Genomic DNA, 18,548 nt, shown 5'->3' on the forward strand with positions numbered 1-18,548 from the left:
AGAGTATGGCACACACAGGCAGGGTAGGGCAGGCTGAGTATGGCACACACAGGCAGGGTAGGGCAGGCAGAATATGGCACACACAGGCAGTACAGGGCAGGTAGTGTAGGGCACACACAGGCTGGGTAGGGAAGGCAGAGTATAGCACACACAGGCAGGGTAGGGAAAGCAGAGTATGGCAGGTTTTTGCTGTACTACCACCATTAATATGGCTATGGTCATGCGATAACATGGGTGTGGTTTCAAGTGGGTGTGGTTTTAAAAAGGGGAGTGGTCAAAACTAGCTTCCATTATTGGCCCTCCAGCACGGAGGCCGGAAAAATTCCGGCCCTCGGTAACACAGAAGTTGGACAGCACTGAGGTAGCCTATAACATCTAACTGCAAGTCTGTAGACACAACTATAAAAGCAAACAGAAGGTTGTTAACCAATTAAGTAACACTCGTTTCTATAGGGCATGCTCCCACATGTGTGTATGAATTTGAGCCCAAGCTGTCAAAACTGCTAAGTCACTAAATGTTTGCCAGGAACTGATGGCTTCTTGGCAAATGATCCCAGACACTAGCAGTAATTGCATTTAAATGTAGCATTTCTGTTGTGTATGCCTGATATAAAAGGACTGGGAAGCTCAATTGCAGGCTGCTGAGATGCCACTGTCAATGAAACATGAGTCTTTGCCGAGTATTCTGATTACTACATCATCCGTTTGCCATTTAACTGATAAAGTCAGCTCTGAATATCATAAACACTAAAGGTGGCCACACACGTGGCGATTTTTGATCGATGGTCGCACAAAAGATTGTCCCAATCGGCCACTAACGTTCAGGGCTGAAACGGCAGATATGGAGGTAGAAACAATAGGATTTCTACCTCCTACTGCCGATTCAGCTCTGAAGACAGATTTTGCTCAGGCGCCTTCTATGGCGCCCGATCGAAATCTTTTAACCCACCCGATTGGCGAGTCGACTGATATCAGCAGCCTCCTGTGATATCGGTCGCCTTGCCGACGTGCCATACACGCACTGAATATCGTACGAAACCAGGTAAACAGCGGGAAAACCTTTCCGTTTTTTTCGCGTAAGCATACGGAAAAAGTTGTGTGGGCGTCGAAAAAGTTGCGCAAGCCACGAAAAGTTCGGTGAAAATACGCTCGAGCATTCGTGTCTTAGTAAATCTGCCCCTAACTCTCAGAATATTGTAATTAAAGGGAAAAACACATTTAAAAACACCAAAAAGAAGGCTAATTTGGCATGTCAAGCAGTGACATTTTTATTAAGTAAATATACAAAATATCATATGACATTTGAATACAATATTTTATAATCAGCTCTTTTGATTGCAGTGTAGTGTGGTCTTTATTCTTGCCTTCAACTCTTGTAGGGACACATAATTGTTTTCCTTGCTCCATAGGCTGTTAAGAAACAACATAGGTTCTTGCCGATAAGAATTGTTGCTGTTATTTAATATCTTACTATCATCATTTATTTATTTGCTGCCAAACCTTGATCAGCACTTAACAGAAACTGTTAATCACTGACATCTGTCCCACCCCCAGATTAGTTTACAGTGTATGTTCCCTACCATACACACCCACACTAGGGTCTAGTTCATCAGAAACCTGCCTCTGTGTTTGTGGAGTGTGGAAGGAAACATCTTTTTGTAGCTAGTATAGATCTCAATCCGTTATCAGTGTAGGCGTCTCTTCTTCTTCAAAAGAAAAAACACCAGTCCAATGTATGGTTTATTCTCCTGGCATATTGCTCAGTTATGGCTGGCACACATGCAGTACAGAATTCTTCCTGAGATTTTTGTAATGCACATGCACTCTACAAAATCCCTGTTGATAACGCCTGATAGAAAAAAAGATAAAAGCCAGGCCAAACAACATGGCCCCCCTCCAGAGATTTAACATTATCTTTTGCTTCAAGATTGTGAACTGCACATCAGTAGTTTAACAAAGTTAACCATGAATGTGGCCTAAAGGGTGGGGGCCTAAACCAAAACATTAAGTAAAGTTAAATAGAACGACACTTTAATAAACCTACCTATGACAGTTGAGCAAAATAGTTAGATGTCTCATTTGTAAGGATGTTTCACACTGAAAAAACGATTATAAAATTTTAGATGTACTTTTATACTTCTTTGTATCTTTGTTATTCAGCACAATAAGCCAAAAGGTAGGAGGTCTATGAATTAAATAATATGTGCGGGTCTTGGAGATCCAGATGAAGGAAGGTGCTGACACCCTGAAACAATGTACCCCCTATTGTAAAATATAAAGCTATATGTCACAGAGGAGTTCCATGACCATATAAAACCACAAGGCCAAATGCAGACTACTTTTATACAGGTCACGGGACTCAGTGGTGACTTCTAATGTTCTTATATTTTATGGCAGGGGGACAATATTTATTATAATGCAAACATTTCAGTGAGTACCAATTATAACTGATGACATCATTAAGGACTGTTTATATGAATATAATTTACATAACATTCATGGATATATATTATTACTGACTCAAATACTCAGTTAAAAAGTCTTATCAAATAAATGATGCATTTATAATTTGTCACCTCGGTTACAGGACTAAAATGATATTGGCTTGCACACAGACACTTTATAAAGCAAGATGCATTACTTTACTACAAATAATGATCAGAAAAATTGGAATCAAAACAAGTATTTATAATGGATAAATCCAAAGGCATTAACACTGACTTCTTATTCAGTAAAGTTTTTTTTTTTTTTAAACTGAATGAATACATGATGAATACATAATATACATAAAAAATTGAGCTGCAAAAAATAAATCTAGGAAAATGACTTTAAACCTAGCAGCCTGCCGTTCATTGCACGATGCCAAATGTTTGTGTCTGCATGTGAGGTTGCTGTGTGCGACACTTGGCATGTGTGCGAGTGTGCGGGGTAATACTGCCATCAGACCTGTTTATATAATATTTATTTCAAGTAGGGATACACCAAATAAAGGATTTGGTTCGGGATTCGGCCTTTTTCAGCAGGATTCAGCCCAATCTGTGCCTCTGGCCTAACCAAATCCAAAAAATCACGTGAGACACGGAAGTTGAAATTTTTCCTATTTTTTCTAGATTTAACCCTTCTAAAACCTAATTAGCATATGCTAATTAGGATTTGGGCAAATCCTTTACAAAGGGTTCGGCCAAACCCAAAAAATGGATCCCTAATTTCAAGTGTTATGGTGAATTTGTACTGTACTGCCCAGGTATCAACATCATTTAGAACAGCAATGACCCCTATTCTTCCAGCTAAACTTCAACTTGGTAAAATACCTTCCCTCCTCTCTGCCTATGCATTGCTCTGTCTGTCAGGCAGAAGAAACAGTGCTTCTTAAGGCTGAAGGCACAAAGGTGGTATTAATCATTTTGAATAATGAACAAAATATAATTAAGCAAATATTCAAGTTATAAGCATGAAAGGCAGAGGAGGATATGTGGAGTGTTAAATAAAACAAAGGGGGTTCATGAAAGAGATTAAATTACATGATTCATTTATTTTCAGAATAAAAAGAAGCCATGATTCAGTTTCTCACAGACATTTGAACTGAAGGCCCTGCCTACAGCAAAACCTTCTAACATTACAGGAAACCACACAGTTGTAAAGCACCTTTTATACAGATATAGCAGCGGCAAACAATGATTTTCTTCTTAACTTTGGCGTCTGTTGTCTTCTATGACGATTGTTCGCCGTGGGTAAGTATCAATTTCAACAAATATGTACTGAAATTCATATTTTCCACTTTCTGGGTTCTAAAGGAACAAAATATAGAATATTTCAGGTATATGATATAAATGACAAGTAACAAGCCTACAACTGTTCATTACCACATACCTCTTTCACCTCTGTGTGCACTGTTCCTTGCTTTCTTGGTTCCAAGCCCTCTATGTAGAACTTTAGCCTCATGCACTTTATGCCATCTTTCACATACTCCATGTGACTAAAGCAAAGAATACACAACATTTAGTAAAAAAAAACAAAAAAACAAAATCAGGTTGTTAATTTTAAGGTGATCTACCCCTTTAACTATAACTATAGATGTATTTTAAGACAACCTATACTTTTTTAAATTATTTACATTTTTTATAGCCGTCAGCTGGCATGCATTGCTAGAGATTCTGACCTAGACCTATATACATTCACTTGCATGTTTACTATGTCTGCAAATGTTTTCTCTGGGCATTCTGTTTTTTTGGCAGACTCCAAAATCAAGCGATTGTCTGATGATGGCGGTACCTTAAAATATAAGCTCCACTGGGCAGGAGCTGATGTGAATGAACAATAGCTGTGTTGTTTTTGCCACTATTAAATAAAGGGTAACAATTATAACAAAGTGCATACATATAGGAGACTGCCCAACAATGCAGATGAATGTCAGACAGATTGTAAGTGCAATAAAAAATACTGCACCTGTGTAAAATAAATTTGGAAATTGCACAGTGTGTCCATATGCATTTTACAGGGGTGGCATTTCTACTGCACTTAACAAAAAAAAACAAAAACAAAAATCTCCTGTTGTGTGCATACAACATATGGTGGATCAGGTCATAATTTCATTTTAATTCATTGTATTTAGGTTGCGAGTGTTTGAGTGCTTTGAATTCTTTTTATCAAAAAATAAACTTTGTGAGGGTGTTTCTCATTCATTCCACTATGCCTACGGACCACTTTTATGAATGGTTAGCCCTCCAAGTTTGGCACCACTCCTGCACCCCTACAAAATGTATGCACTCCATAGCTTGGGTCTCACAATTCCCTTACGATAGTCCGCTCAGAGTAGCCCCAAAGAATCTTAATCTAAAATTTACAATGGTGGTATCTAAAGTACTTTATGTCAAACCACATCTGTTGCATGTGAAGGGAAAAAGTACATATAATAAGAGAATTAACTGTACTCCAGTACAAATTCCCATTGATAATTTACCATTCAGGTTTTCTTCACTAATATCTGTGTGCTTTTATGACCATGAAGGAAAACCCATTATATCAGGTGTGGTAAAGTTTGTAATTCACAATAATTCTTAATAATGTATACAGCTTTCTATGTAATAAACATTACAACAATATGGCAGTAAACTTTTATTTAATTTTTTTTGACAAACCTAAAACTTACCTGACATGCTGTCTTCTACCACGTCTTGTAGTCTCTCCGTAACCTTTGATGGGCTCACCAAAAGCACCAATAACCTTTTAAAAGTTAAAGAAAAAAAGTTAAGTAAAAGCAAGTTAAAGCAAAGAAGGTGGACATCACATTGGTTAATCAAATATTTTTTGCAAGCAGCTAGCCTGTATAGACTATAGTAAACTTTGCAACTGTTTTGTGTGCTTGGTCCATCAAGCCAATGCAGTCTCTGCCTGGCACGATTTTTAAACCTGCCTGACTGATATCTGGCTGATTTTTAAGGCCAGTTGGAGGGCCCCATACATGGACAGATAAGCTGATGCCTCTGATTGAAGGGGCCAAACTAGCATCTTAAATCTGCCCACGTATAGCCACCTTTACCAGTACTACAAAGGACATATTTATTGTGTATAGGAATGACTGAGAATTTTATAGAGAATTGGCTTTTCAACCTTATGATAAATATGACCAAGACATCTGCTCATTCGCTTGTAAATGAAAGTCACACCTCATTTGGATATTTCAGCTGGAGCAATTAAAATCAGTTTTGAGAGGGTTGTCTCTAAGCATGGTGTCTATAACCCGTGTCATTTTTTTATTGGCATCCCATATAAGTGTATAGCCTATGCTACATGAGTAATTTGCATCAGTCAATACAGATCTTAAAAAAAAAAAAAAAAAAAAAGACATTTTGCATAAATATTTTCTGTACTCCTTCTGTAGGTGATTTCCCAGAACAGGACATGGCAGATAGCCAAATAAAAAAAGTTCACAGAGAACTGTTTCAATGCATGCCTTTCCTTTTCTGCTCCATTTGCATATCTGATACCATTGGCTGCCAAGATTCAGCCAATCCAATCAATGAAATGCAAGTGAAGCAGGAGAGGGAAGGCATGCACAGTAACCAGTTTAGTGTCAACTTCCTGTTTGAGCAGAATGCAAGTTGGTACTCTACCTCTGGATGAGATCTGCACTTTTCAAGAGCCTCTCCATATATTTTACTTGGACTTGAAGAAGAAAAAAGTTCTTCAAAGACAACATAGAAAAGTCCTCCTAGATATAAAAAAAAAAAAAAAACCATGAACACATTTTTTTCTTTTGCTCTGTCTAAAATTTCCTAAAGAAGTAGTTCTCCTTTAATCGTTTTCTAATAGTACAGCGGAAACCATTGTCTTCTTTTAATGTTATTGTTTTATTTTTCACCATTTTTTAAAATTAAGGCTAAAATGAATTAGTTACAATTATCTGCCTCTCATATAAGCTCTGTATGCTAGGTCAAATTTGATATACTGTATATACTCGAGTATAAGCCTAGTTTTTCAGCACCCAAAATGTGCTGAAAAAGTCACCCTCGGCTTATACTTGAGTCGGGTGCCATGGGTCCCTCTAGACTAGCACCCTCTCTCCTTTGTGTGCAAATTAGGCCCCCCGCAACCAGACCCTCCAGGGCCCTGGCCTAGGCTCCCACTAGCAATACTTATTTCCCCTTACATCTCCTCCGGGACTGGGTCTGCTGCCAGTTTGCCAATGTGCAATGAGCGTGGGGTAGAACTCATATTGTTTTTGTTGACCCTCTTCTCCACTTACACAGCTAGTTTACTGTTTTTCTTTGAAATAAATATTGAAAAACATATACCCCACTGATGCCTCAATTAATGTCATTTTATTGGTATTTATTTTGATTATTAAAACTTAGCAGTAGCTGCTGCATTTTCCACCCTATAGGCTTATACTCGAGTCAATAAGTTTTTCCAGTTTTCTTAGGTAAAATTAGGTACTTCGGCTTATATTCGGATCGGCTTATACTCAAGTATATACGGTATTAGTTGAATAAATAGTTGATCTGAAAAGTGGTTAATTTAAGGGTGAACTACCCCCTATGTTTTGGAAGCATGCTTAGTAGGGGCTGCGATATGTATTAATTAATGTATAATTTATATTTGTATAGAAAGTCATTGATCTGACTTACTGAGAAACTGGAGTGGTGGGGAAAAATACAATTAGTTTTTAAAACTTTAATGTCAGAAAAACTGGTAAAAAAACAAAAAAAATGTAGGCCAATTATCTGTTATATAAGTATTATACAACAAATAAATATAAGTATTGCAAATAAATAGGAACAGACATATGCTACTACTAGGCCACGCAAAAAGCAGCAAATTAACCTGTAACGCCGATTCCAATCAGTACCACAATAAAATATGTGAAGTCTCTGCCAGCTTCTTTTACTGAAATTAAAAAAGACAAAGTTGTCATTAAGTGATGTCATGTAAACTGAATTAAACCAAATGAAAATAAATTATAAAACCCTACAATCAATTGGACAACACATCTACTATCTAATTTTTTTTTTTTAAATCTAATTCACAAATAAAATACACTCTGAACAATAAAAATAGGGATGCACCAAACCCAATATGGTTTATAGAAAAATAAAATAAGAACTATTCTCTTTGTTTCTCTCTCACCCTAGTATTTGTTTTCCAGGTGCAATCACCAGTCATTGGAAGTGCTAGTAGTGCCAATTTATCCGTTTAAAACAAACACATAAAATACACATACTGAACAGAAAGGTAGCAGTTTAGACACATGTTTCAGTCTGAATTTAAAAACCTTAGTGCTGTCCAACTGCCACCCCGCAGACCCCCTTGTGTGACCCCCATCTATCTGGCTGTTGTCACTGCTTACCTTTATGTAAGCTTTAAATGGTATCAATATTGAGATTAACTGCCTCCTGCACTGTTCACACCTCAGACTAAGACATGTAAACTCTTGCATTGTTCACCTATTCACACCTCCTCCTCCATCTATAAACTGTTCATCTTGAAGTGGTCATGATGAGTTACTTACATTGATATGGTAGGTTTTACTGTATCCTTCCCTACTCTGCCTGCCCTATGCTGCCTTTATGAGGCATACTCTGCCTGACATATGCTGCCTGTGTGTGCCATACTCTGCCTTACCTATGCTGCCTGTGTGTGCCATACTCTGCTTCCCTATGCTGCCTGTGTGTGCCATACTCTGCCTGCCCTATGCTGCCTGTGTGTGCCATACTCTGCTTCCCTATGCTGCCTGTGTGTGCCATACTCTGCCTGCCCTATGCTGCCTGTGTGTGCCATACTCTGCCTGCCCTATGCTGCCTGTGTGTGCCATACTCTGCTTCCCTATGCTGCCTGTGTGTGCCATACTCTGCCTGCCCTATGCTGCCTGTGTGCGCGATACTCTGCTTCCCTATGCTGCCTGTGTGTGCCATACTCTGCCTGCCCTATGCTGCCTGTGTGTGCCATACTCTGCCTGCCCTATGCTGCCTGTGTGTGCCATACTCTGCCTGCCCTATGCTGCCTGTGTGTGCCATACTCTGCCTGCCTATGCTGTCTGTGTGTGCCATACTCTGCCTGCCCTACCCTGCCTGTGGGAGGTGAACTTGGCGGGGGCCTGTTCTGGGAGCTTGTCAGCATTAGGAAAAAGTTGTTAAAGGGTCCCTGAAGGGTTTAATTATGTGCTGGGTGACTGTTCTATCCACTTCTTTCACATATGACTTATGGGTGATATCTCTGCAGTGAACACCAACCGTTTGGTTTTTTTTTGTGTGCTATCACCATTAATGTGGGTATGGTGTTAAAAGCTCTTGTGATAACATGGGTGTAGTTTGAAGTGGGTGTGGTTTAAAAAGCGGAGTGGTCAAAACTGGCTGTTATGATTGGCCCTCTAGCACATAGGCCAGAATAATACCATCCCTTGCTACCACAGAAGTTGGACAGCACTGCCTTAGCTTATTAGGCATAAAGAATTTTTGACAGTATATATCCAATATGGTGTGAGGTGGCAAAAGAAAAAAAAAAGCGTGAAACATTTACATTTTGATTGCTGTTCTGATGGGTGGTACATATGGCAGCAAATATAACTAGCGCAGGGCGGTGCTCTCAAATGCCTTAATTTTTTCCCTCTATTGGGGACATAAACCAAGAATGCATCTGTAAGGCTAGCCTTACATTATAAGATCTGTTTGTATGGCAAGATCACCAAACAAGCGGATCTTTTGCCAATAGGCCCACCTAAGGTGGGCAATACTGGGCTAATCTGATCATTTGGCCCTAGAGCCAAACAATCAGATCACAATGACGGGGATACAGCCCACTGGGATGAGGGCTGTTTTAACGAGCCAGTGCTGCTCCTCGACCCAACAGAAAAATCAAAGGTGCCCAAACATCTGAAAGATTTTTGGACAGATGTTGGTCAGGTAGGCCTGTACACTGGCAGATAAGCTAAATTGGTCTGAAGGGCCCAAATCCGCAGCTTAATCTGCCTGTGTGTGGCCACCTTAAGAAAATAAAACTTCAAATACTGTACATATAGAGTTTTTATTAAACCTATTAAATCTGATCAAAAGTTTGATTTCAAGTGCTCCATTTCTTTGCAATCAACTGCAGATTTCAGCAATCAGAGCAAGACTTGATTCAAGGTTTCTGACAGAAAAAACAATTCACTAAAAAAAACCTGAAAGCAACTCTATTAATCATTCTTTTTATGACATGAAAAACTGAGCTCTCTAAGGGAATTGTTTTGTGTTGTAGGTGTTGAAAAAAATCAAAACTGTATGGCAAAATGTAAGTTTCCTTCCAACAACTAATTTTGAACAGCAGATTTTCTGGATGTGATTCAAAACAATGCCCATAGGTAGCCCAGCATCTACGGAAATAAAGTAATTCAATGCTCTCTCTCTACTTGGAATGTGTTCAACCTGAGAACTTGGCTCTTGAATCATCCATATCTTTACTGGAAATAATAAAAGTTACCAAAAGTTTTTGCAAATTCACAAAACAGCATATACATCAATAAGCCCTCTATACCAGAGCTTCTTAGAACTGGCCCTATTTGGGGAGGGTCAAAAGTTCTGATAGGGGTCCATGATCATTTCCACATACCGTCCGTCAAACCAGTCTGAAAGTCATTAGGTGTAAAACATTTGGGATGTCTATTCACGTGCTGCCCTGAATACTGCCGGATTAGGATAGGTGAGCAGGAAAACTAGATTTTTCTAAAGGAAAAAACAACAGGTATTTGGCTAAGTCTGTTTCCATGCCAACTTATGAGCTGTATACTAGTTAAGACTGATGAATATGTATATATTGGCAAATTTAATATCGCTGGACTATGATCATAGCCACAAGCCTGTTTGATGACCATGTTGACAACTACCATGACCTAATGTTCCACGAAATGTCACACTTTATCCCTATACACATTTACATAAGAGTCTATATATCACATATAAAGGGGTTGTTCACCTTGAAATTAACGTTCTGTACTTTGTAGAGAGTGTGATTCTGAATTCCGAATTCATTTTTTAAGATTTGTGGTGTTTTAATTATTTAGCTTGATATGCAGCAACTTTCCAATTTGGAATTTTAGCAGCTATAAGGTTGCTAGGCTCCAAATTACCCTAGGAACCAGGCAGTCGTCTGAATGAGAAACTGGATAATGAATGGGAGTGGGTCTGAGTATAAAGATAAGCATGAAAAAGTAACAATAACAATGAAATTGTAGCTTCAAAAAGTAAAAGTTTTTTGGCTGCTGGGGTCAGCGACCCCCTTTTGAAAGTGTTAAGAGTCAGAAGAGCAAAACAAATAATTAAAAAATGATCAAAAATTAAAACAAATTGAAAAGGTGCTAAGAACTAGCCATGCTAAGAGTGGGGTGGGGTGACCCACCCTTTAACTAGTGGAGCTACAAAAGAATACATACATTGATAACCCTCGTCACCTCTTGTATCGGTTATTGATTGCTTTATATGTTACTCTGTATGTCCAATGTATGTAACCCACTTATTGTACAGCACTGCGGAATATGTTGGCACTTTATAAATAAATGTTAATAAATAAATAACACTGTATATAAATTAAATTTAAAGTCTCAAAGCCCTTCCTACATTATATATGAAAGGCCAGACTCATTTGCACGTACTGTAAGACAGAAGAGCTGCCAAATCTACTCATTCCCAAATCACAAACTGCAATGGAAGCATGACATGGAGACTATGGGATTAGCATTACCCACAGGATTCATAATGTCAAATACCTTTATGAGAAGCAGTTTGTGGAGACGCCCCGTCACCTCTGCTTTGCACAGACACTCGCTTGTCCTTCACTTGTAGCAAAGCACTGCCCGTGCTTATGGGCCGCTCAGCACAGAACCGGCTTGTTGGCACAGCAAGGGCCCGCTGCTGGGAAAGTAGCAGACATGAGAGGTTTCTGTAACAGGGTACAGTCAGGGATCGAGGTGACCCCAGTGCCCTAGAACTACACAGGACCGCTCTCCGCAAACACCGAGGCAACATCATTGTACCCCTCTTGCCAACACATACATCACAGTCCGTGCATTATCAGTGCTTTGTGTAAACTGACTAAAGTGGCCCCTCACTCAGAGCCCACGGTTTATAATTTGGCACGCAGCTAGCCCTTACTCTGGGCACATGGAATTGACAGGCCTTGCCGCTTCCTCAGCTACGCCCCCTACACATATATTTCTCCAATCAATGAAAAAGAAACCGCGGTTGCTTGTGGGACTTTGAGTTCTGAGTGGAGGACTTCCCCATGTTTTCTTACGACTGTTGAAAGCATAAGGACTACAAGTCCCTGAAAGCATTTCGCCTGGAACAGACAGGCTCACACCTGTTGACCTGTAGCAGGGGCTTAAACGACAAAGGAGAGATAGTATTGCTGTTTAGCCATTGTCACGAAAGGCAAATTGCAACTGCCTTTCCTAAAGTCTGCAAACGTATATCTGTATTCATGTATAAGGCGTAAAGCTGTATAATACAATTATAAACTTGCTTATGTGATTCAGCTATCTATCACGTATCTGGTAACCCGCTGCAAAGATTCTGTTTGGTACCATTTTATTCCCGTGAGAGAAGCAAAGTAAACTAGAGAGCTTTCGTCTAATCCCGCCCCCTTTTTGTCACGTGACCAACACTCCACCCAGTTCTTGGTTTCCAAGAGTAACCAAAAGCCGGACCCGAAGACAGAGCGGTGAGTGGGGCAGTGTGAGGGAGAGAAGTTGTTTGACACATTATTTGTGTTTTTTTTCTCTATGAAGAAAGTTATAGTGCTTTTATTGGGCCTTGGAGACCTAATAATTCAAGGCACAATTTGTACACAGAACTGGGAAGGAACGTGTAGGAGTTCAAGGATTGCTAGCAGTAAAATAGTGGGGCAAGAAACAAATGAGTGCTGCGGTGCTGTGGTAACTGGTGGTAATTAATATATATTACATGTATACTATTATTTTTTATTTAAATTCTGTGGTATTATTCTTCCTCCAACATCCAAAACATATTTTTATGAAAAATTCACATTTTAATAATTCTGTTCTAAATAAAACTTGCTTGATGGATGGTTTGGCTTGCATTGGAAGTAGCCTAGTTGTTTGTCAGTACAGCAGTCAGCTGAGCCAGGTGTGTATTATATGGGTTCTACCATAGACACCTTCAGCTCATGCTGCAACATCAAGATGTCTATAAAGTCTTAAAACTTAGTTTAAAGCCACCCACAGGCTGGGCCAAATCTGTCTGCTATATGGTCCCTGGGCAAATGATTGTGCCGTAGGGCAGGCCTATGGAGTCCTGTTGGGGGAGGACCACAATGTGTTAAGCACTCATCTGGCTGAAATTTTGACCTGCCCAATAGATATTAGAAGTATTTTTGACCAGAAATTGGTCAGACAGGCTGTCTGAACAGATCCATGCATGGGCCAATAGGGAGGAAGTGTGTTAATTAAAAAGTGCTTTTATCAGCCTTAAAGGAACAGTAACACCAAAAAATTAAAGAGTTTTAAAGTAAATAAAATATAATATACTAGTGCCCTGCACTGGTAAAAGTTGTGTGTTTGCTACAGTAACTATACTATAGTTTATATATAATAAGCTGCTGTGTATATATATATATATATATATATATATATATATATAATAAGCTGCTGGGGGCAGCCATTCAAGCTGGAAAAAAGGAGAAAAGGCACAAGTTAAGGTGCCCATACACTGTAAGATCCGCGATGTCGCCAAGCGAGCGGATCTTCACCCGATATCCCCACCTACTGGGCGATATCGGGTAGCAAGGGACTTAAAAAAAAAATAATCCGATCGTTTGGCCCTGGGGCCAAACGATCAGATTACATTTGAGCTTATGGTGCAGTCGGTTCGGGGACCTGGCCGATCGAGATCTGGCCAATTTCAGGGCAGATATTGGTCGGCCAGGCAGCTCTGTTCTGCCCATACACGGGCCGATTAGCTGCCGAATCGGTCCAAGGGACTGATATCGGCAGCTATAGTCGGCCCGTGTATGGGGACCTTTACATAGCAGATAACAGATAAGCTCTGTATAATACGATAGTGTTTTATCTGTTATCTGCTAAGTGCCTTTTCTCCTTTGAATGGCTGCCCCCGTGGCTACACAGCTGCATTCTTTATATAAACCATAGTAGTGTTTCTGAGGCAAACACCCCAGTTGTACCAGTGCAGAGCAGCAGTACATTATATTGGAATTTCTTTTATACACTTGAATTTTTTGTTGTTACTGTTCCTTAAAGGAACAGTTCAGTGTAAAAATAAAAGTGGTTGAATTGATCAGTTGTGTAAAATAAAACATGTTTTCAGTTTTAGTTAGCCAAAAATTGAATCTATAAAGGGTGAACACACGTCCTTTGTTTCTGCCTAAGCTTGAAGCTTGTGGCCTCCCTTCTAGTCGCTGACTGAATAAAAGGTTAGCGATTCAATCGAGGAAGTTTTGTTCTGGCTATCTCATTCACTCCAGCCTTTACACATTATATTTAATGAACTATATTAAATACATTTTTCATTTTGCACAGCCTATATACAGTGGTGTGAAAAACTATTTGCCCCCTTCCTGATTTCTTATTCTTTTGCATGTTTGTCACACTTAAATGTTTCTGATCATCAAAAACCGTTAACTATTAGTCAAAGATAACATAATTGAACACAAAATGCAGTTTTTAAATGAAGGTTTACGTTTTTAAGGGAGAAAAAAAAACTCCAAATCTACATGGCCCTGTGTGAAAAAGTGATTGCCCCCCTTGTTAAAAAAAATAACTTAACTGTGGTTTATCACACCTGAGTTCAATTTCTGTAGTCACCCCCAGGCCTGATTACTGCCACACCTGTTTCAATCAAGAAATCACTTAAATAGGAGCTACCTGACACAGAGAAGTAGACCAAAAGCACCTCAAAAGCTAGACATCATGCCAAGATCCAAAGAAATTCAGGAACAAATGAGAACAAAAGTAATTGAGATCTATCAGTCTGGTAAAGGTTATAAAGCCATTTCTAAAGCTTTGGGACTCCAGCGAACCACAGTGAGAGCCATTATCCACAAATGGCAAAAACATGGAACAGTGGTGAACCTTCCCAGGAGTGGCCGGCCGACCAAAATTACCCCAAGAGCGCAGAGACAACTCATCCGAGAGGCCACAAAAGACCCCAGGACAACAACTAAAGAACTGCAGGCCTCACTTGCCTCAATTAAGGTCAGTGTTCACGACTCCACCATAAGAAAGAGACTGGGCAAAAACGGCCTGCATGGCAGATTTCCAAGGCGCAAACCACTTTTAAGCAAAAATAACATTAAGGCTCGTCTCAATTTTGCTAAAAAACATCTCAATGATTGCCAAGACTTTTGGGAAAATACCTTGTGGACCGACGAGACAAAAGTTGAACTTTTTGGAAGGTGCGTGTCCCGTTACATCTGGCGTAAAAGTAACACAGTATTTCAGAAAAAGAACATCATACCAACAGTAAAATATGGTGGTGGTAGTGTGATGGTCTGGGGTTGTTTTGCTGCTTCAGGACCTGGAAGGCTTGCTGTGATAGATGGAACCATGAATTCTACTGTCTACCAAAAAATCCTGAAGGAGAATGTCCGGCCATCTGTTCGTCAACTCAAGCTGAAGCGATCTTGGGTGCTGCAGCAGGACAATGACCCAAAACACACCAGCAAATCCACCTCTGAATGGCTGAAGAAAAACAAAATGAAGACTTTGGAGTGGCCTAGTCAAAGTCCTGACCTGAATCCTATTGAGATGTTGTGGCATGACCTTAAAAAGGCGGTTCATGCTAGAAAACCCTCAAATAAAGCTGAATTACAACAATTCTGCAAAGATGAGTGGGCCAAAATTCCTCCAGAGCGCTGTAAAAGACTCGTTGCAAGTTATCGCAAACGCTTGATTGCAGTTATTGCTGCTAAGGGTGGCCCAACCAGTTATTAGGTTCAGGGGGCAATTACTTTTTCACACAGGGCCATGTAGGTTTGGATTTTTTTTTCTCCCTAAATAATAAAAACCCTCATTTAAAAACTGCATTTTGTGTTTACTTGTGTTATCTTTGACTAATAGTTAAATGTGTTTGATGATCAGAAACATTTTGTGTGACAAACATGCAAAAGAATAAGAAATCAGGAAGGGGGCAAATAGTTTTTCACACCACTGTATTAACAAAGTTTTTTTCTTAACTAAACAGTTCCTAAACACACTAAACCGTGTATGGAGAGTTGCTGAATAAAAAGTTAAATAATTCAAAAATTACATATAAAGATAAATGAAGACCAATTAAAAATTGTTGTAGAATGGCACTCTGTATCAGAACTAGGGGGGCCACAGGAGTCAGAATTTTTCTCCCCGGTTTCAGAAATTGCTGCCGCTAGCATAGGCTTGACTCAAGCTAACCAATTGTAAAATATTTTCAAGCTGCTTAAAAAATTTTGAAATTGGAAGTTGGCTATGAGTGTGCTGCTAGTGATGGACTCAAGACGTCAAAGAAGTTTTTTTTGATCACTGATGCTTCCTTCCTTCTGGCTTGTGTGTGCATATATTCCTTTTGGGTGGGGGGTTTAGGAGGCCATTAAAGAAGTAGATAAAGGAGTCATATAAATACAGCTATGAAGTGTGCCCATTACATGACCTATTATACACCATACTGTATATGCATAACTAAGAGTTAACTTTTATGAAATAAAAACATTTAGTATGTACATATCAGATTGCTTTTATTTACATTTGTATATATTAAAAATGAACTCTTAGTTATGCACATACATTATATGCTTAATCCCTTGTGGGATAGTTTAGTAAAGGTCATGTAATGGGCACACTCCATATCTGTATGTATATGATTTTAAAGGGGAAGGAAAGGCAAAGTCACTTGGGGGTGCCAAAATGTTAGGCACCCCCAAGTGACTTTAACCGCTTACCTTGTACCCCGGGCTGGTGCCCCTGTTAGGAGAAAATAGCACCAGCCCGGGGTAGCTGCCGGCGCTTCCTCCTTCCGGCTTCGCTGCGCGCGCATGCGCAGTAGAGTGAAAAGCCGAACTTAAACATTTAAGTCGGCTTTTTCGCTCTACTGTGCATGCCCGGCCACCGGCAGTTTAGGAAGTGGAAGGCGGAAGGAGGAAGTGCTGCGCTCCAGGTACCCCGGGCTGGTGCTATTTTCTCCTAACAGGGGCACCAGCCCGGGGTAAAAGGTAGGCGGTTAAAGTCACTTGGGGGTGCCTAACATTTTGGCACCCCCAAGTGACTTTACCTTTCTTTTTCCTTTAAGGAAAAGGAGCAAAGGCTGGGCAGGGATAGCACAGAAATTAAATTGATAGGAGGAAGGGTCGAATATAAAAGCGGCTAGGAGAGAAGGTGGCAAAAACTTACAAAAAGAGAATTAGTCTTTTAAAGTGAAGTAAAGAAGAAAAGTGGAAGATTAGACAAATAGGCAATAGAATGAAGCAGAGGCCACTGGATAACAAGGTATGCCATTAGCTTCCAGAAGAGGTTGAATGGCATTTTTTCAAGTGAGAAAATACAGACTCACTGAAAATATATAGTATTTTACTACTAATTTGATCCAGTGACTGGACTGATTGCCATCTTGGGAGACAGGAAGGAATTTTTCCCCATATGAGGCAAATTGGAAAAATTGCCTTCCCTGGATCAACTATCATTTAGGCAAGTTGGTTGCCAGTGCCTACTGTCTTTGTATATAATGTGCTTTTAATTGCCATCCCTACTGCCTCTCACTGTATACAATGTGCTTGGGACCCATAGTCCCCACTGCCCTGCTTATATTGTGCTTGAGATGCTAGAATTTATATTTTAATTTGCCTGGCGTGCATGTGCCCACAGCTTCTTAATATATAATGTATTTTGGTGTAAATACACACTTTCTTTTATGGTATATTGTGCTTGGTGTGCCAGTATCCAATGTTACCTGTGGGAGAAAGTCATTCGTACGACTATTTCTTATCTACTGCAAGTACCAGATGTTCATTCATTAGAAATTCACCCAGGTTTTGGTTTACTTAAACATATAGCTTTATTTGACTATTTTACATAATTATGAACAATAAACTCTGTACATATGTGTCATTTACAGTGGATATAAAAAGTCTACACACCCCTGGTAAAATGTCAGGTTCCTGTGCTGTACAAAAATGAGACAAAGATAAATCATTTCAGAAATTTTTCCACCTTTAATGTGACCTATAAACTGTACCACTCAATTGAAAAAACAAACTGAAATCTTTTAGGTGTAGGGAAGAAAAACTTAAATAATGTGGTTGCATAAGTGTGCACACCCTCTTCTAACTGGGGATGTAGTTGTGTTCAGAATTAAGCAATCTCATTCAAAATAATGTTAAATAGGAGTCAGCATACACCTGCCATCATTTAAAGTGCCTCTGATTAACCCCAAATAAAGTTCAGCAGCTCTAGTTGGTCTTTCCTGACATTTTTTTAGTCGCATCCCACAGCAAAAGCCATGGTCCAAAGAGAGCTTCCAAAGCATCAGAGGGATCTCATTGTTAAAAGATATCAGTCAGGAGAAGGGTACAAAAGAATTTCCAAGGCATTAAATATACCATGGAACACAGTGAAGACAGTCATCATCAAGTGGAGAAAATATGGCACAACAGTGACATTACCAAGAACTGGACCTCCCTCCAAAATTGATGAAAAGACGAGAAGAGGCCTACAGCAACATTAAAGGAGCTGCAGAAAAATCTGGCAAGTACTGGCTGTGTGGTACATGTGAAAACAATCTCCCGTATTCTTCACATGTCTGGGCTATGGGGTAGAGTGGCAAGACGAAAGCCTTTTCTTACGAAGAAAAACATCCAAGCCAGGCTACATTTTGCAAACACACATCTGAAGTCTCCGAAAAGCATGTGGGAAAAGGTGTTATGGTCTGATGAAACCAAGGTTGAACTTTTTGGCCATAATTCCAAAAAATATGTTTGGCGCAAAAACGATACTGCACATCACCAAAAGAACACCATACCCACAGTGAAGCATGGTGGTGGCAGCATCATGCTTTGGGGCTGTTTTTCTTCAGCTGGAA

General features: G+C 39.7%; 2 protein-coding genes across 7 annotated transcripts in view; one reads left to right on the plus strand and one right to left on the minus strand.

Annotated features, from left to right (window-relative positions):
• Nucleotides 1-1,252: 1,252 nt before the first annotated feature.
• On the minus strand, nucleotides 1,253-11,674 carry timm21 (translocase of inner mitochondrial membrane 21 homolog). 2 transcript variants are annotated; one of them, NM_001016471.2, is made up of 6 exons: nucleotides 11,237-11,517; nucleotides 7,324-7,386; nucleotides 6,114-6,211; nucleotides 5,150-5,223; nucleotides 3,871-3,976; nucleotides 3,513-3,788 (listed from the first exon to the last, which is right to left on the minus strand). In NM_001016471.2, the coding sequence occupies exons 1-6, from the start codon at nucleotides 11,496-11,498 to the stop codon at nucleotides 3,687-3,689; spliced, it is 705 nt and encodes a 234-aa protein (NP_001016471.1). In that variant the 5' UTR covers nucleotides 11,499-11,517; the 3' UTR covers nucleotides 3,513-3,686. The 2 variants fall into 2 exon arrangements, with proteins under 2 accessions (XP_012820156.1, NP_001016471.1); XM_012964702.3 differs by lacking the exon at nucleotides 7,324-7,386 and having other exon boundaries at nucleotides 1,253-3,788; nucleotides 11,237-11,674.
• Nucleotides 11,675-11,764: 90 nt separating this feature from the next.
• The window catches only part of fbxo15 (F-box protein 15), a 37,058-nt gene continuing 30,274 nt past the window's right edge, over nucleotides 11,765-18,548 (plus strand). Inside the window, exon 1 of one of the 5 annotated variants that reach the window (XM_018089402.2) lies at nucleotides 11,765-12,189. The gene's annotated coding sequence lies outside the window, so the exon portion shown is untranslated. Of the gene's footprint in view, nucleotides 12,190-12,221; nucleotides 12,414-18,548 lie in introns of those variants that run through there. The other 4 variants (XM_012964874.2, NM_001291718.1, NM_001114225.1 and 1 more) reach the window with 4 other exon arrangements.

Source organism: Xenopus tropicalis, chromosome 6 (assembly GCF_000004195.4).
Source record: "Xenopus tropicalis strain Nigerian chromosome 6, UCB_Xtro_10.0, whole genome shotgun sequence".
Classification (NCBI taxonomy): domain Eukaryota; kingdom Metazoa; phylum Chordata; class Amphibia; order Anura; family Pipidae; genus Xenopus; species Xenopus tropicalis.

Excerpts from the sequence above, each read along its gene's own strand:
- timm21 (NM_001016471.2), bottom strand. The coding sequence starts at position 11,498 with ATGATGTTGCCTCGGTGTTTGCGGAGAGCGGTCCTGTGTAGTTCTAGG. Across the intron at positions 7,387-11,236 it reads ACAAACTGCTTCTCATAAAG|TAAAAGAAGCTGGCAGAGAC; the intron begins GTATTTGACATT and ends TTTTAATTTCAG. Across the intron at positions 3,977-5,149 it reads GGTAGAAGACAGCATGTCAG|TCACATGGAGTATGTGAAAG; the intron begins GTAAGTTTTAGG and ends TCTTTGCTTTAG.